Source organism: Mirounga angustirostris, unplaced genomic scaffold, assembly GCF_029215605.1.
Source record: "Mirounga angustirostris isolate CCGP_5_RB_7025 unplaced genomic scaffold, mMirAng1.0.hap1 SCAF_15, whole genome shotgun sequence".
Taxonomy (NCBI): domain Eukaryota; kingdom Metazoa; phylum Chordata; class Mammalia; order Carnivora; family Phocidae; genus Mirounga; species Mirounga angustirostris.
The window spans coordinates 71,617,330-71,636,862 of record NW_026991723.1 but is presented as its reverse complement, the minus strand read 5'-3'; the positions used below and the strand labels follow the sequence as shown (position 1 = coordinate 71,636,862).

Below are 19,533 nucleotides of genomic sequence, written 5' to 3'. Positions count from 1 at the left end.
GGAACCAAAAGAATTCATAAAATGGAGACAGACTGCTGAATCTGATTGCTTAATCCATGAAAGAGGGACTCTTAATTTACTATTTTAGTTCATTTATTTTTAAAGATTTTATTTATTTGAGGGAGAGAGAGAATGTGAGAGAGAGAGCATGAGGATGGGGAGGGGCAAAAGGAGAGGGAGAAGCAGACTCCCCGCTGAGCAGGAAGCCTGACGTCGGACTCGATACCGGGACTCCTGGATCATGACCTGAGCCGAAGGCAGATGCTTAACCGACTGAGCCACCCAGGCGCCCTAATTTACTATTTTATACTTCAGAGCCATAAATGTTCTGCAAACTGAAGGAAGGTGCTCCAAGCAAGTGATAAAAGTCACAGTTGGCATTAACTAAAATATCAGTTAGAAGTTTTTCAAGGTATTGGGGCGCCTGGGTGGCTCAGTTGGTTAAGCGACTGCCTTCGGCTCGGGTCATGATCCCAGGGTCCTGGGATCAAGCCCCGCATCGGGCTCCCTACTTGACAGGGGGCCTGCTTCTCCCTCTCCCTCTGCCGCTCCCACTGCTTGTGCTCTCCTGCTCTCTCTCTGCCAAATACATAAATAAAATCTTAAAAAAAAGTGTTTCAAGGTATTGATACACTGACAAAATAACATGAGATAACAAGAGATATATAGTTTAGCATTATTTATAATGTATCATATGTTCAGTGTCATAAACAGGTATCATTTAGTGACTTATGTCAATTTCAAGGCAGCACAATTACATTTTTCTTGAAATATGTGGTAATGCAAATAACATTCTTTCATTTCCCTACAACAGAGCGCCATTGCTCCACCTTTCAGAAGCCCAGAGGTGTCATTGCCTCCCCGCCCAGCTGTGGCAAGCAGCCCGCCAGACCTGGGACGATTTGTCAACTCAGCTGCCACCGAGGATTCATTTTATCAGGCGTCAGAGAAGAAGTGAGATGCACCACCTCTGGAAAGTGGAGTGCCAAAGTTCAGACAGCTGTGTGTAAAGGTAGTTCCCCTACATTGGTCAGGTTGAAGACAAAATTCCTGAATAATGACATGTTGCTACAGTGTGGGGCTGTCCCCCTGCAGCTTTTGCTGCAAATCATGATAAAGTGGTAGGTGTTATCCTAATCTACTTTGTGAGGATTTCTGTTTCAAAATGATGGATTTACAAAGTCCAGTTATAATATGATCCAGTTATAATCCAATATAATATACAATTATATTATCCAGGCAATGACAGAAGAAATAAAATATAAGGATGATATTAAAGCTGGAAATCAGTTAAGTTTTCCATCAGGAGATGAAAATCTCTGAGAAATTTCTGGCCCATATAAAGCTTGTGGGACTGAGCGCCTGGGTGGCTCAGTTATTAAGCATCTGCCTTTGGCTCAGGTAATGATCCTGGAGTCTGGGGATTAAGCCCTGCATTGGGCTCCCTGCTCAGTGGGGAGTGCTTCTTCCTCTGCTCCTCCCCATCTCCCCCCAGCTCATGTTCTCTCCCCACTACCTCTCTCTTAAATAAATAAATAAATAAATAAATAAATAAATAAATAAATAAATAAATATCTTAAAAAAAATAAAGCCTGTGGAACTGAATGAATTTAAAAAGAATCAAGTTATCAGCACTTTGTTTTTGTTTTTTTAGAGGGTGGGGGACAGGCAGAGGGTGAGGGAGAGAGAGAGAATCCCAAGCAGGCTTCATGCTCAGTGTGGAGCCCAACACAGGGCTCTGTCCCATAACCCTGAGATCATGACCCAAGCCGAAACCAAGAGTCAGACACTTAACCAACAGAGCCACCCAGGTGCCCCAAGAATCAAGTTATCAGCCATTTGAAACCCGCATCCCATTACTTTCACAGGAGGACATTGCCATCTTACTTGCAACCAGAATAGACTTCTATGAAAAAGGGGGTATTGAGAACAAGAAAGAGTTCGGAAAAGTAAAAGCATCAGAAGTATCTCTAAGAGAAGGATAAATAAAATGATGTTGTTGAAGAACCAAATTGAGAGTTCCCTCAGAATGGAAAAATAATAAACAACGAACTTGAATATCCCAAGTGATCAAACCAAAAAGATGGGAGTTAAGAGATAGCAATGATAGGAAAAAGCCCCAATGTCCATTTAAGAAAGAGTTCCAGAAGGAGAGAGGGAAGGGGATGGAAGAGAAGAATTTTCTTATCAATAGAAGGATGTTTCTCTGAGCTAAACTTGAAATGTGAGATCAGTTATAGCCCCTGATTATAAAGCAGGCATATTTTCACGACTGGTGAACTTTCTGAGGTCCAGAGTTTAACAAGAAAATCTTAAATCAGTTTCCAGAGAGAAAAGAGAAATTGCACAAAAGAAGCAAGAACCAGACTTACATGATACTTCTCATTTACAACTATAAATGCCAGAAGGAAATATAGCAATGTCCAAAGAATACAGAAAGAAAATAGGAACTTTAATTCCCAATCCAGTTAAGCTGTTATTCAAGTGTGAATGGAAAATCAACTACTTTTTTAGATTTTCAGAGTCAATATGCTAATGTATATTATGGGGGAAAAGTGTCCAAGTATCAGCCCCTCCAAGAAAAAGAAAATATAAATTGTATAAAGTTTTCAAGAAACAAGAAGATATGAGACACAGATTTTATCAACTCAGATGTATTCAGCTGCAAGTTACAGAAGACCTAATTTAACATAACTTAAAATAAGGGTACTTTTATGTTATAGATAAGAACTTAGCTCTACAGTGACTGATGTGGATATGTTTAATGTTACCACCTCTAACTCAGTATCTGTATTGCAGAGTTTCATGCTGCAAAAAAATACCATTGGCTTCAATTTGGTGTTTTGACAGTGCGTTTTAGCACTGCTAATTAATTCCACTTGACAGCCTTGTTTTCAAGTGTAGTTCCTTCCAGCCACAGTCAACATTTATTTTTTGTTTCTTTATTTCATTAAAAAATATTTACCAAGCTTCTGGTGTATGCCAGGCACTATTTAACACAATGGGACAAGAGATATCCTGGCCTTCAACAAATGTGAATTCTGTGGGGGGGAGAAAATTCAATTTCAAAATGGTGTGTTGAGTTTTATGGTCAGGAAGGACGGAGGGCTGTGGGGGCCTGTGGAGGGAGCAGTTCCTGAGGACCTTGTGTCTAAGCTGAGAAAGGACAAGGAGGAGTTATCTAGGTAAAGAAGGGAGAGGGCATTGACTCAGGCACATAAAAGAACCTGGGCAAAGACCCAGGTGCAAGAAAGACCATGGAGTTTGCATGGAAATGAGAGCATCCAGCATGGAGAGTAAGTTCCGGTCAGGCGACCATAAGCGATGAAGCTAAGAGGTCAGCAGGTACCAGGTCAGGAAGGGCCTCATGAGCCATGCTGAAGGCAGTCGCGTATTCCAAATGAATCCGGTATTGGGATGTAAAAAATGAGTCACAGAGTATTCACGTATTTTTACCTCTTTCTTAAATGACTTAGAATTATGTATCAATTGACTCATTGATTTGTGCATTTTCTGAGTCAGATGTGGAGCCTCCTCAAATCAGCTGTCCTAAGGACATAGAGGCTAAGACTCTGGAACAGCAAGACTCCGCTAATATCACCTGGCAAATCCCAACAGCTAGAGACAACTCTGGGGAAAAGGTAAGGTTTGTGCGAATATTTGTATCCTTTTCAAATGGATTCTAAATGCACTGCAAGTATGCATGATATTGAAGATTTACTAATACACTAATGATAGTACTCTCTATATAAACTGTACTTATAAATATTAATGCCTCATTAGATAGAAGAATGATCAGCCTTGAGTTTTTAACTAGAAATCTCAGATAAAAATCTCTAAAATGCAAACTCTTATTCCATGGATTTGTTGTATTATGTATCCACTAAGATTACTTGACTAGGAATTCTTTGCCCCTTACTAGGCTCTGATGATCTTTCAAGGAAAAAAAGATGTGGAAACAATCTAAATTCCTGTTTATGAACATATCTTTTAAAATATGAGCCCTAAATGATCGCATATTACAAAGGAGAGATCAGTTTTTAAGTCAGCTTTCTCTAACACAGTATTTTGCTCAGAATACAATATTTCAACATTATATATACAGTAGCTTGAGATAATTATCCATCAGATGTTGTTAGAAAAGGAATTCATTTAGGATTTAACTCCCCTTGAATTTACACTGTTAGTATTCACATACATTAAGGTCCTTTTATGGTATATTGTTTTCACAACTCCATGTAAACTTGTATAAATCGTGCCAGCCAGGATTTATCAGGGTGGGGGGCCACAACGCACACACAAAAACTGTTCTGATCGTTGTGTTGAATATACTTAGGGTAGCTTTTTAAAAAATTAACTGTAGTGATCATGCTGTATATTACATTCCCAGAATTTATTTATTTTATAAATGGAAGTTTGTACTTTGTGACCCCCTTTACCCTATTTCATCCCCCTCCCCCACCCCCACCCTCACCTCTGACAACCATCACCTGTTCTCTGTATCTAGGAGTTTGTTTCTTTGTTTTCTTAGATTCCATATTAAATAGAGCTCATATGGTATTTTTCTTTAGGTAACTAAGGACAAGGTAACTTTTAAATCTGAATTTAGAAGTGCAAATGTGACTTCTAGGGCTAAAGGGACTGTAGGTGATGTACAAGTTGAATGATTAGTCCATCGTGTGTGGTTTCTACTTTCCATTAAAAGGCCCATGAAAACATGCATTGTTGTTACCTTCATCAGGATCATCAACAAGCCTCCACAGGCTCCCACAGTCCTCTGTCCTTCCTGACCATAAAACCCAATATGCCATTTTGAAATTGAATGTTCTCCCCCCAGCAGAATACAGGGACATATTTCAGAATCTAATGAGAGTTCACACTAAATGTAGCACCTGTGTGTTGAAATATTTTTTAAAAGTACAATTGAAAAGACAAATGTATTTGGCTACAAAAGTATTTTTAAATTTGTATTTTAGAAAATTCCTAAATTAAAAGACAAATAGCAGGGGCGCCTGGGTGGCTCAGTTGGTTAAGCGACTGCCTTCAGCTCAGGTCATGATCCTGGAGTCCCGGGATCGAGTCCCGCATCGGGCTCCCTGCTCGGCGGGGAGTCTGCTTCTCCCGCTGACCCTCCCCACTCTCATGTGCTCTCTCTCAAATAAATAAATAAATAAATAAATAAATAAATAAATAAATAAATAAAGATATTATGTTTAAAAAACAAGGAACAACATTTCATATGTATACCAACTGTATAAACTATGTAAATAGAATAATAATCTGGAAGGAAACACAACAAAAGGCTGTGCCTGATTTTTTTTTCCTACTTGCTATATGTATGAAATATTGTATCGTTTTTAATTTCACCTTTCCTAATAATATTTAAGTAAAAAAAAAAAGTACCATTGCTATTAACTTTAACTTTCAAAATATTCATTTATCTCTAAAAGGTATCAATCCATGTTCATCCAGCTTTCACCCCACCTTACCTTTTCCCGATTGGAGATGTTGCTATCACATATACAGCAGTTGACCTCTCCAGCAACCAAGCCAGCTGCACTTTCCATGTCAAGGTTATTGGTAAGTCGTAAAATTACTAGGGTGGGTTTGTGAAAATCATCCAGCCCTCCAAGGGCTTTGTTGCCCCCTTATCTTCAACAGCTCCCTCCCACTGATTCTCCCTATGGGCCTTGAAACCTGCTCAAGCTCCTCCCTCTCTGAAACCTACATACTCTTTATGTATCGCTGTCTCTCTTTGATTTCTTCCAATATGAGCCTTTTGAAAAGTCCCCAGGGGTTGCCATCTGTTTTGTCTCAAGGGCCATGTATTTTCAAAGTCACTCAATGTGTCTGGCTCTTGTCACCTTCACTCGTATGAACTACTGTCACCAGGGTTACCAGTTGTCTCTAGAGTTACTCCTACTGCACACTTTTTAGTTCTTATTTTACATAATCTTTCCTTAGATTTTAAAAAAAGTTTTTTTAAAGATTTTTCATTTATTCATCTGAGAGAAAGAGAGCGCATGTGAGTGAGAGCATGAGCAGGGCGAGGGTCAGAGGGAGAGGGAGAAGCAGACTCACCACCGAGCAGGAGCCCGATGTGGGGCTCGAACCCAGGACCCTGGGATCACGACCTGAGCCAAAGGCAGACGCGTAACCGACTGAGCCATCCAGGTGCCCTCGATTTTACATTATTAACCACAGTCTACTTATTGTAACTTTCTCCTTCTCTAGCTTATCTGACACCAGTCTTTCTTGATTCCCCAACCCTTTGTTCTCATTTCTTCTTGTTTATCTCTTTCCTACATGGCTTCTCTTCCTCAGACCGACTTTCAAATGTGGCTCATCCTCAGGGTTCTAGCCTAGTCCTCTTCTCTTTCTCATTCTGTAGTTTTCCCAATGATTTTGATAGAAATCTGACCACTTTCAGATTTCTATCTCAGTCTCTTTTCTGAAGTTCAAACCAATATATAGAACTGCCTACTGAGCTTTCCATGTAGATGTCTTACAGGCATTTCAAACTCACCCAAACCTAGTATATTTCTCAGCTCAGAAAATGGCACAGCTAATCACCTACCTACCAGGCAAAAATCTGGAAGTCATCCTTGACTCCTTTCCTTCCATCACCAACATCCAATCAGTTATCAAGTTCTGCTGGTTTCATCTACTTATTGTCTCTGAAATCTGTCCTAGTCTCTTCATCCTTACAACCACTGCTATAGATCAGTCCTTTTTTCGGGGGGCTGGGGGGCGCTGGTTTGCTGCTCCATCTCCCAATTCGTCTTTGTATTTTCAATCAATTCAGTAGATATTCAGTAGATATCAGATACCCACCACCAAGATGTAATACGTGGAGAAATAGGATATGTAGCAGTCTGTAGTGGTCAAGAGCACAGACTCTGAGCCCAATCTGAGTCCACTCTCCCACTTAAAGTCAGTGTGAACAGTAGCCTCTTTGTGCCTCAGATTCTTCATCCAAAAATATAATTAATTAACATATTACATCACAGGGTTATTGTGAGGTTTTTAATTAGTTAAAATTCATAAACTATTTGAACTGGTGCCTGACACATGTTAAGCTCTATATAAACATATTGACATTTTGCTATATTCGTCTCATATATTTTAATATGTTTGTTTAAAAATTGAACACATTAAATTCATTTTATTTCAAGAATTTTACATAACTTCTTGAAATAACTAATGTATATCAGACTGGCTCCTTACCTTAGAAATTACAGGTTTGGGTAAAAGTAGATAAAAAGCGATGCAAGTAAAAATCAGCCTAATTCATTTTATAGTGCTTAGGTTTTTTCATTGCTTGTTCAGTGTTGTTTTAAACATGAACTTTGCCAGTCATATGAAAATATGCTGGATTTGTTTTCTATAATACTGTGATTTTAGACATGGAACTGTGGTTCAAGCATTTGCCAAGTTTTAATTTTTCACAATGAAGAGTCAGCCTGGTGAAATGTAAAATGTGTACTCAAGGGTCTAGCTAGACACTGGATTTTCAAATTATGAAAGAGAGATGAAATGGGAAAGAAGAGGGAGCAGGAGAAGGTGAGAGAAAGGGGGAGAAAGAGAAGGAGGGGCAGAGAGAGACAGAGACAGAGAGAGATAGAGAAAATATTTGAAAGCCCACATTTTCTCGTTTCCTCAGATGACAGGGTGTGGGTATCTTACTGATAAGTGAGAGGAAGCAGGAATGCTTTTGCTCAGCGTTCCAGGGAATGCTGCCTCACTTGCTCTGAAATAGGCTTTCTCTCTCCTTTGGAGACCGCCAGTACCTCCCGTGCTTTTGACAGTAATTGACTGAGTCTTGGTGCTCTCTTGTGCCTGCAGTTCAGCTTTAAAATGTTTGTCCAGAATCAGGTAAGTTTAGAAAATCTTGGAAATACCTATTTGCAGTTTCTTTTGGGAAAATAGTAAATGCTGCCAGATTTGTCAGTTTAACTCTGAATTGACTTGATTCAGCACCCTTCAAGTGCACAGAACTCCAATGAGCATTTCTTCATGTTTTTCTTTATTCAGCAACTTTTTTTGAGCATGAGTTACGGACCAGGTGCTGTGCTCTGCAGTGAAAAGCTAACTGTGAGCAAGAGAGACTTCGTCACGCGTCAACAGAATTTATAGTCTCAAAAAGTAGTAAACCAAAGGCACTCCGCTAATGAAATGACAAGCATGAGGAAAAGAGAAAAGACTTAGCATAAAACAGAAATCTATATATCCTCACAGATAACAGCTCATTTAATTTCCGAGTATGTGTTTTCGTATATCATGTAGAGAGATACCTTGGTCTTAATGCATATGATTGCAATCTTCTAGCGTAATAACCTCAGATAAGTCCCTTAAATTTGCCTAGCGTGAGATTTGGTCATTTCACTCCTCTGCTTCTCTGGGAAGGTTCTCTTCACTTCCTGGTCGATCAGCTCAACTACTCTGGGTGGAATGCCCACCACATCCAGAATTGCCTTTTTAAAAAATCTTTTATTTTGTTTTAAAACTTTATTTATTTACTTGGGGGCGGGAGGAGAGATAGCGAGTGATCAGGGGGAGGGGCAGAGGGAGAAGGAGAGAGAATGTCAAGCAGACTCCATGCTGAGCGTGGAGCCGCACAGGGGCTCGATCCCACAACCCTGAGATCATGACCTGAGCCAAAACCAGGAGTTGGACACTTAACCGACTGAGCCACCCAGGTGCCCCCAGAATTGGCTTTTACATAGCTGTGCTCAGGGTGATTTTAGGAACCTAGTATTTCTTCTTTAACAGGGAGAGGGCAGCATAACAAGAATCAGCTCTTTCTTTTGTCTTGAGACCAGGATTACAACAAATCTCATTGTCAAGGGGGGCTCCAGGGCCAGCTTAACAAGGTCAAGGTTCTCTGCTAGCACAAGTAGACTTCAGTTCTCTTCTGCACACCCCCTTGTCATTTTTGAATATCAGTTGTAACTTCTTTCTCTGCTTTCCTGTTTTTTAGATGTAGAACCACCTAGCATAGACTGGTGCAGATCCCCACCTCCGATTCAAGTCTCAGAGAAGGAGTATCCTGCAACGTGGGATGAGCCTCAGTTCTCAGACAACTCAGGTGCAGACACAGAGACTTTGTGGTCAGCATGGTTAACACTGAATTGTATTTCATTTTTAAAAGCTTTTAAAAAGGATAAAAGAAATGAAAAGCAAATTGCATCTTGTCTAAGTAGAATGAATATTCATATAAGGTAATATGTTTTAATGCTAGGATAATTATATAATTTAATATTACTAATCTTACCTATCCATGGGGTTCCCTTCATTCAGTATCCAGTGCACATTTATTAAACGTATTCATTGAGTCTCTATGTTTACATTGTCCTGAAGGCATAAACTATGCATTTTAGTAATATCGTTAGTAGAGTTCGTATTCATACTCATTTCTTCAACATTTGCCCCTAAAATCAGAAAAGTTCATAGGAAAGCAGAAAAAAAAAATGAGCAAATACAGTTGAAGTTCATGTTAAAGGTCTCACTAAAACCCAGTAAGCAACAATTAAAAAGGCAAATTAAATAAATTTCTTAATTAAATTCCCACTATTGGTGAGTGAGGGGTAGGGATAATTGGGTGATGGGCAATGAGGAGGGCACTTGATGTAATGAGCACCAGGTATTATATACAACTGATGAATCACTGAATTCTACCCCTCAAACTAATAATATCGTATATATTAACTAAATTGAATTTAAGTAAAGAATTTTTAAAATTTTCCAATATGCCAATAGACTGATCTACTCAAGGAAAATCATTTATTTAGCAAGAATGCCTTATTCTGATGTGGTTTTTGAGTCTAATACTTCTATGTTACAGCATAAGTATTGCATCTTTTATTTTTTTACTGGTGACCAAATCAACATAAATTGAATGCCCAGCTGGTTTGTATAAAGAGAAAATGAAAATTCAAATCAAATACAGGAACTGATAAAGTGACTGCACACCAGTCACCCCAAAACTAGGTCCCTTCTTTCCTCTCTAGGGGCCGTATTGTTCATCACCAGGAGCCATTCACCAGGAGACCTTCTCCCTCACGGGGAGACTATAGTACGGTATACAGCCACTGATCCCTCGGGCAATAACAGAAGCTGTGACATCCACATTGTCATAAAAGGTATTCTCTTCATAAACCTCCGGAAATCTAGTTGACATTTGCCATATGTAATTACTATATTTTGTGAGAGAAAATGGACTGTGTGCAGTAGATTCGTAAAGTAAGTATACTGACAGATCTTTTTTACGTTTCTCATTGTAATTGCTTCACCTCATGATACATAGAAATATTTTCTTCAAGAGTAGTCTTTAATTAACATGTCATTAACATTTTCACTAAAAGTACAAAATGTTACTGTCATAATTTTGAAGAGCTGAGGAGACAGACTCTGAAAATATGCTTGCTACATAATGCTATCTAGTTTTCACTCTTATTATAGGAAGGCCACAAATAACAACCCCAAATCAGAAATAACTTAGCATTTATAAAATATATGCACAGCCTCTAATCATACAGAGGTACAGCTTTTCAGCTGTGCCCACCTAGGAACCAAGAGGCATATGTTGTCATGTTCCCGCACTAAGGATTTATGATGAAAGTTTTTCTAGGAATGCTGGTGGACAGGAGGAGTCCTTTTCAAAATTCAGCTTAGACTCATAGAATTTAATTTATATTAATTATATTGTTTATACCACTGTAAATAATTGTACTTTTTTTTATGCAGCTTCTCCCTGTGAAGTTCCATTTACACCTGTGAATGGGGATTTTATATGCACTCAAGATAGTGCTGGAGTTAACTGCACATTAAGTTGCTCGGAGGGCTATGATTTCACAGAAGGGTCTACTGAGAAGTATTACTGTGCTTATGAAGATGGAATCTGGAAGCCACCATACTCCACTGAATGGCCAGACTGTGCTAGTAAGTTTTAATTTCTTCCTGGACTCCTTTCATATGTGTGTGTGTGGGTTTGCGTGTGTGTACATTTCTGAGCATTTAAGAGGAAAATGCCTTACTATAGGGATTGGGTTTCATGAGTGAAAAATGGTGCCATGAGGGGCACCTGGCTGGCTCACTTAGTAGAGCATGCAACTCTTGATCTTGGGGTCATGAGTTTGAGCACCACACTGGGCATAGAGCTTACTTAAAAGATGGTTCATGAATTTGAAATGTTTGTGAATAAGAGAAATGTTCAGCCCTTGATTTAAAATGTTAGCCCATCAGAGTCTGGTTATTGATTGCTACAGGACAAGATTCCTTTTAAGGCAAACCCATCTTGGCCCTCTCCTTGTTTCTACCAGAAATAGACTTGTCAGCATGTTGTTCTTGATCCATAAACTTGAACTTACAGGCTCATAGTCTGCAGAGGAGCTTATATTTAAAGTAAGATCCATCATATGTGATGGGGAAAGATCAGTTACAATCTCTTTAGGTCTGATTTAGATTTAGAGCTATTCTATAATCTTAAATATATGTATTGTTATAAAAATAGCCAGTTTTTTGTCTGGTATAAATAAATATTCTTTGGAATGAATCTTTGATTCAGTACCATAGATGGAGCTTAAATGCCAATGTCTTGGAAAAAGAATAAAGCCCAATTACTTGAGCTATTTTTTTCCACAAATTTGGGTAGTAATTAAAAGTTCTACAGTATCAATCACCTCTGTCACAGATTTAGACAGTAGTATTTTAATGCTGATGCTATTAGGAGTCATTGTCTCAGAATATTATGGGACATCTTGCTGTGCCTAACCATGCAAGTTTCTGATCCAAGGAGGAGTTCTCTGTGGGAATTACACTTTCAAGGATTATGATTGTCCATCATATTTAGATAATTTTCAGTGTATATTGGTTAAAAATATAATAGAAACATATATGATACAAATTTATGTAAACATAAAAGATATCTTTGACCAAGGCAGGATTTTTCAAAAATTCCCAGAAATATAATTTAAAAATGTTTAAATCTCTTTTTCCCTTAAGTGTTTATTTTCTTAATGTGATTGCAAGCTAAAGAATAATATATCAAAGCAAACCTCATCACTGGATAACTGGGTACAGTGCTACTTGACTCATGGTTTATTACGATCAGTTAATGCCTAGAAATTTTTCTTAACTGTCATCTTTTGTTTTTATAGAAATCCCACAAATCATTTTAGAATCAAAGTCCTAAGCTACATTTATTCCAAAGACAATTAAATCTTTGTGTTGAAAACACCTAACCATCTGAAACTGTTTTCTCTAACATTTTCCAGTAAAACGTTTTGCAAATCATGGGTTCAAATCCTTTGAGATGCTGTACAAAGCAACTCGTTGTGATGATACAGATCTGTTAAAGAAGTTTTCTGAAGCATTTGAGACTACCCTGGGGAAAATGGTATGTCAGCAGTATTGTTTGTCGGATTTTAAAGGATGCCGTTGAGCTTTTCATAGCCCCTTAGGGTAACCTGCCACTGGAATTCCGTGTCCTGATGATTTCCCACCTCTCTGTAATCCAAACTTGCTCTTAATATTTAGAATTGCTCATAGGTTTTGGACTTCTGGAATGAATTATAAGTGAATCTTTATTAAAACATTTTGAGTTTTTTAAAACATTCTGAGTCAGAAAGCCAGAGAAGTGTGGGGTCCATGTGGTTTGAAAATGTCTGCTTTGTTATTTAAAGTATGACAAAAATGCCATTGTAGACTGTATTTATTTTATGATGAGATAATTGAACATTGAAAGGATTTTCTTTTTCATTCATTTTTGTTTAGGATTCTTTCACTGTTTGTAGGAAAGCAAAACAATGTATTTAACTTGTGTTGAGCATCTCAAAGGAAATGTGTTATATACGTATTTGTATCCCTAACAGAGTAGTCAGCTTAGATTTTGGATAGATGCTAGGGGTAGATTCAGTGGTAATAGATTTGATGTCCAGTGTGAGAGAAAGAGGGGAGCCAAGGAAGTAGGGTACGCAGGGACACGGATGCACAAGTGGGTACCCACGGTGGTAGAAGTGTGTCAAAGGATTTTTTCTGACTTCTATTTTCTCAGTGGAAAAAAGAGGCAGAGTGATCAGCTGAGAGAGTAAGGATGGGGAGGAGTTGTTGAGGTTTGGAAAGGGAGTTGATGGTGTAAAATAATTTTTAGGAAAGCACAAATGAATGTGCTAAAGAAAGGTGGTAGGATTGGCAGGAAGCAGGATTGTATTTTCTCTCAAGCTGTAATTAACCACACGAGTGCATGTGAAGAGAAAGCAGAGCAATTAGTTTAACTAGGGTTATGGGTTCTACAGACAAACGATGGAAGTGGGTGCACGTGAGGGAGTGATTCCTGGTGATGAGCTATAGACTCTAAGACGGATAAACAAGGAGGTGAAGACATCGGACTGAGAGACAGTGAAGAGGTGGTAGGGTCCATGGATTATAAATCTGATGAAGTCAAAGACTTCCGAGAGTAGGAGAGGGTGCAGTTATTGGTAATGACAAGGTCTGAGGTATGACCATGACAGCAAGGAACAAAGTAAGGCTGGAAGACTGGAGGAGAGGGGGAAAAGGAAGTGAGAAGCCAAGGTGAAGGAAGGATTAGCTAGGTGAATATAGAAATCACCAAGAATTATAACAGGGACAGTTACTGGATGTTCTTGGAATGAGGGGGTGATGCAGAATGGGGAAAGGTTGTAGGTGGCTGACACACAGAGGGGCCACCTTCTATACCATGAACTTCAGGACTGTGAGGCTCTCAGGAGGGATACGGGAGCATGATCTGGAAACAGCAGGGAAGAGTGAGGAAAATACTTCCTCCACCTCCACACCCACAGTTTAAGAAAACTGGGAAGTGGGGTGTCATTGAGAGCAAAGATGAAGGGACCATAAAGAGAGGTGAAAAAAATAATAGGAGATTCACTGATGACTGGGAGTTCCAGAGGACAGAGGAGGTTCTGAGGACTTAGAGATGGGTGGGAGATAGAGTCAGAGAAAAGGGATCTAAAGAGCCGTTAGGGGTGAAAGTTCAGAGACAAGAGATATGCTGGGGTCCTGGGCTTCTGGGGATCAGTGACATGCACAGAGAAAAAGGGACTGAAACTAATTCTGGTGGTCCACAAGCACTGGAGGCCTTAGGAGAGGGTGTGGATGAGGGGCGGGAGTCTGTCCAGGAGCATGCAGAGCTCTAGTCCTCTCCTCCCTCCAATAGAGAGAGATGTGAAGTCCAACAGAACAAAGGGCTTATCCAGAGCACATAGAGGTGCAATTTACATTTCATACTCTTCATTTTTTATTTGCAGGTCCCATCATTTTGTAGTGATGCTGAGGACATTGATTGCAGATTAGAGGACCTGACCAAAAAATATTGCCTCGAATACAATTATGACTATGAAAATGGCTTTGCAATTGGTAATTAAATTATGCAGTGTCAAGATTGCAAGATTGATCTGCAAAATAAAATAAGTCCAGAAGAGTGGGGCAAACTAGAAAAACTTTTTTTAAACCAAAACTCTTGAGATGATAAAAACTAAGAAAAATAAAGTCACATTATGATTGTGAAATTTTATTATTGATATATCTTAGAATAGTACCAAAGCAATTTTTATATGGCATTCAATTTAAATTATAATTAAGCCATTAATTTAAAATAGTTACACATGTAAAATATTCAGATTTCTCACCCAGAATATATTTAGATGCAATCTATTCGAGTCTGATATACCTTCTAATTGGATTTTCATGTTTTCTCCATATTATCTCTGAGCATTTTTATTAAGGTTATTTCTAACTGTGGTATGTGATTTGTTTGCTGGTGTAGCTGGCCATTTAGCTTACTGCCTTAATATTTCTGGAAGATTTCAGTAGTCACAGTTGGGTCTTTCATTAGTAAAATCATCCACCTTTCTAGTAATTATATTTGTCATTTTTATTGCATTGTTATAAAACTGTCCAACACTTCCAGAATAATATTTTTAAATATAATAGTGATGGGGGTGCCTGGGTGGTTCAGTCAGTTAAGCGTCTGACCCTTGATTTCGGCTCAGGTTATGATCTCAGGCTTGTGAGACTGAGCCCTGTGTTGGGGTCCACACTGGGCACGGAGCCTGCTTAAAAGTCTCTCTCCCTCTCCCTCTCCCCCCTTTCTCTTTCCCTCTCAAAAAAAAATAATAATAGCGATAACAAAATAGTGTCATGGTTAAGCACATGGACTCTAAGACCAACTTCTTATGTCCAAATTCTGGCTCTACCACCTATTAGCTGTGTGGTCTTAAGCAAGTTTGTACTCTGTGCCTCAGTTTCCTCACCTATAAAAATGGGTATATGTATATATATGAGAGTACTGAACTCATAGGGCCATTCTCAGGATTAAATGAATAAGTACAAGTACACCTAAAGTCCTTGGAAGGTTATCTGAGACAATATTAATTGACATTACAGCAGACATCCTTTTTGTTTCTGACACTAATCATATGCATAATATTTTTAGTGACTTAGCATTTAGAGTGATGTTGACATTTGCTTTATACTTTTTAAATTTTAAAAAATATTTCTGCATATGTTTATTGCAAAAATTGGAAAAATGCTAAAACCCAAAGAAGGAAATCAAGATAACCCACACAATCCCATAAATAATTGTTAATATACTAATATATGTATTACTATATATACATTAACATATATACATATAACTGTACATACGTATGTATATACGCCCATACTACTTTGTAAACTTGAATTTTTAGTTAACATTATATTGAGGACATTTTTCTGTCACTAAATATTATACTTCAATTTCAGTGGCCACATATTAATCAGTCAATTTGCCATAACTTATGTAAACAATTTCCTACTGGTAGACTTTTTTTCCATTTTTAACTGTTATGTAAAACTTCTCAGTGAAAATTTTGGACGTTAAAGTGTTAGAAAAACGTGAAGTGGCGTTGGCAGTGGCTTGTCTAGAATAATAATGACTCTTCTGTCACACATGACACAGGCTTCCCCTCCCAGATTATTGAGGCAGATTGTTGAGGGTATAAGGATGCACCTAGAGGGAGTCAGGTGTCATCATAAGGCTTTGAGATGGGTGATATTTGTCATCTAATAAGGATCAAAAGGGCAGTTTCTTAGAATCATATGTGGACACGTGGTACAATTGATCTTAAGAGATAAGTCTTCCTCCTTGAATATCTTTATAGTAGGGAGTCACAAAATTAGCGTAATATTTCAAACAACACCTTGGCAAGTCATAACGTATTAAAAACAAAGGGCCAATAAATATATTAAAATGGTTTGACTTCATAATAGTCATGTAATTCAAGTTAAAACTAAAATGAGATGCCCTTTTTGACCTGTCAGATTAACAAATTCAAATAAGAATCATAATACCCCAAATTGGCAAGAGTATAAGAAAAAAAATCATACTCATAGATTGTATGCAGGGGAGAAATTGAAGAGCAATTGACAATATGTATCAAAAAGATGAAAAAAACTCAAACCCAGAAATCTAATTCTAAGAATATTTCTCAAGATAAAAATCATGCCAGTATGCAGAGATATACTACATTTTATAAATTCTAAGGTGTACATTTTTATTTGGACATCTCTGAAATTGGAATATATCTTCTCATTGATGGTGCCTTACATTTTATGAAATCCTCTATGCACAAGGATGTTCTAGAATTTTGAAATAACCTAAAAGTTTGGAAAGAGAAACCTGGTTAGTTTGTGGTATAGCCATAGAAGAGAATATTATGAAACCATTTGACACAGAAATGCCATAATATATCATTGAGAAAATTAGAGAAAGATTACTAAATAATATACACATAGTATAATCGTTTGTTAAAGGTATGGTATGTTTATTTCTATTCCAGTGATTCATGTATCTATGTATGCATTAACATATATGTGTGTGTTTATATATTCATAGAAGAAAATCTTGCCTAAAATGTTCTAGGCATTATTTCTATATGGTGGAATTGTAGGTAATCAAAAAGTTTTTTGTCTTGCCTCATCTGTTTTTTTTTAATTTTTTATTGTTATGTTAATCACCATAGATTACATCATTAGTTTTAGATGTAGTGTTCCATGACCATGTTCCATAACCTCCTCCCCTCTAGAACCCTCAGTTTGTTTTTAAGAGTCCATTGTCTCTCGTGGTTTGTCTCCCCGTCCGATTTCCCCCCTTCATTCTTCCCCTCTGCTATCTTCTTCTTCTTTTTTTTTTCTTAACATATATTGCATTATTTGTTTTAGAGGTACAGATCTGAGTTTCAACAGTCTTGCACAATTCACAGCACTTACCAGAGCACATACCCTCCCCAGTGTCTATCACCCAGTCACCCCATCCCTCCCACCCCACCCCCCACTCCAGCAACCCTGTTTGTTTCCTGAGATTAAGAATTCCTCATATCAGTGAGGTCATATGATACATGTCTTTCTCTGTTTGACTTATTTCACTCAGCATAATACCCTCCAGTTCCAAACACGTCGTTGCAAATGACAAGATCTCATTCCTTTTGATGGCTGCATAATATTTCACTGTATGTATATATACCACATCTTCTTTATCCATTCATCTGTCGATGGACATCTTGGCTCTTTCCACAGTTTGGCTATTGTGGACATTGCTGCTATAAACATCGGGGTGCACGTACCCTTTCGGATCCCTACTTTTGTATCTTTGGGGCAAATACCCAGTAGTGCAATTGCTAGGTCGTAGGGTAGCTCTATTTTCAACTTTTTGAGGAACCTCCATACTGTTTTCCAGAGTGGCTGCACCAGCTTGCATTCCCACCAGCAGTGTAGGAGGGTTCCCCTTTCTCCGCATCCCCGCCAACATCTGGCATTTCCTGACTTGTTCATTTTAGCCATTTGGACTGGTGTGAGGTGGTATCTCATTGAGGTTTTGATTTGGATTTCCCTGATGCTGAGCGATGTTGAGCACTTTTTCATGTGTCTGTTGGCCATTTGGATGTCTTCTTTGGAAAAATGTCTGTTCATGTCTTCTGCCCATTTCTTGATTGGATTCTTTGTTCTTTGGGTGTTGAGTTTGGTAAGTTCTTTATAGATTTTGGATACTAGCCCCTTATCTGACATGTCATTTGCAAATATCTTCTCCCATTCTGTCGGTTGTCTTTTGGTTTTGTTGACTGTTTCCTTCGCTTTGCAAAGCTTTTTATCTTGATGAAGTCCCAATAGTTCATTTTTTGCCCTTGCTTCCCTTGCCTTTGGCGATGTTTCTAGGAAGAAGTTGCTGCGGCTGAGGTCAAAGAGGTTGCTGCCTGTGTTCTCCTTTAGGATTTTGATGGACTCCTGTCTCACATTAAGGCCTTTCAACCATTTGGAGTCTATTTTTGTTTGTGGTGTAAGGAAATGGTCCAGTTTCATTCTTCTGCATGTGGCTGTCCAATTTTTCCAACACCATTTGTTGAAGAGACTGTCTTTTTTCCATTGGACATTCTTTCCTGCTTTGTCGAAGATTAGTTGACCATAGAGTTGAGGGTCCATTTCTGGGCTCTCTATTCTGTTCCATTGATCTATGTGTCTGTTTTTGTGCCAGTACCATACTGTCTTAACGATGACAGCTTTGTAATAGAGCTGGAAGTCCAGAATTGTGATGCCGCCAACTTTGCTTTTCTTTTTCAACATTCCTCTGGCTATTCGAGGTCTTTTCTGGTTCCATACAAATTTTAGGATTATTTGTTCCATTTCTTTGAAAAAAGTGGATGGTATTTTGATGGGGATTGCATTGAATGTGTAGATTGCTCTAGGTAGCATTAACATCTTCACAATACTTGTTCTTCCAATCCATGAACATGGAATGTTTTTCCATTTCTTTGTGTCTTCCTCAGTTTTTTTCATGAGTATTTTATAGTTTTCTGAGTACAGATCCTTTGCCTCTTTGGTTAGATTTATTCCTGGGTATCTTATGGTTTTGGGTGCAGTTGTAAATGGGATCGACTCCTTAATTTCTCTTTCTTCTGTCTTATTGTTGGTGTATAGGAATGCCACTGATTTCTGTGCACTGATTTTATATCTTGCCACTTTACTGAATTCCTATATGAGTTCTAGCAGTTTTGGGGTGGAGTCTTTTGGGTTTTCCACATAAAGTATCATATCATCTGCAAAGAGGGAGAGTTTGACTTCTTCTTTGCCGATTTGGATGCCTTTGATTTCTTTTTGTTGTCTGATTGCTGTAGCTAGGACTTCTAATACTATGTTGAATAGCAGCGGTGATAGTGGACATCCCTGCCGCGTTCCTGATCTTAGGGGGAAAGCTCTCAGTTTTTCCCCATTGAGAATGATATTCGCTGTAGGTTTTTCATAGATGGCTTTTATGATATTGAGGTATGTACCCTCTATGCCTATACTCTGAAGAGTTTTGATCAAGAAAGGATGCTGTACTTTGTCAAATGCTTTTTCTGCATCTATTGAGAGGATCATATGATTCTTGTTCTTTCTTTTGTTAATGTATTGTATCATGTTGATTGATTTGCAGATGTTGAACCAACCTTGCCGCCCAGGGATAAATCCCACTTGGTCGTG

At 38.3% G+C, this 19,533-nt stretch overlaps 1 protein-coding gene across 6 annotated transcripts in view; it reads left to right on the top strand.

Moving 5' to 3' along the window:
• SVEP1 (sushi, von Willebrand factor type A, EGF and pentraxin domain containing 1) overlaps window positions 1–19,533 on the top strand; it is a 192,873-nt gene that overhangs the window by 74,021 nt on the left and 99,319 nt on the right. For all 6 annotated transcript variants that reach the window (XM_045882897.3, XM_045882896.3, XM_045882895.3 and 3 more), the window contains 8 exons: window positions 815–1,012; window positions 3,523–3,641; window positions 5,451–5,580; window positions 8,981–9,088; window positions 10,011–10,142; window positions 10,747–10,941; window positions 12,276–12,397; window positions 14,286–14,394. In XM_045882897.3, the coding sequence (XP_045738853.2) occupies window positions 815–1,012; window positions 3,523–3,641; window positions 5,451–5,580; window positions 8,981–9,088; window positions 10,011–10,142; window positions 10,747–10,941; window positions 12,276–12,397; window positions 14,286–14,394 (1,113 nt within the window). The remainder of the gene's footprint in view (window positions 1–814; window positions 1,013–3,522; window positions 3,642–5,450; window positions 5,581–8,980; window positions 9,089–10,010; window positions 10,143–10,746; window positions 10,942–12,275; window positions 12,398–14,285; window positions 14,395–19,533) is intronic.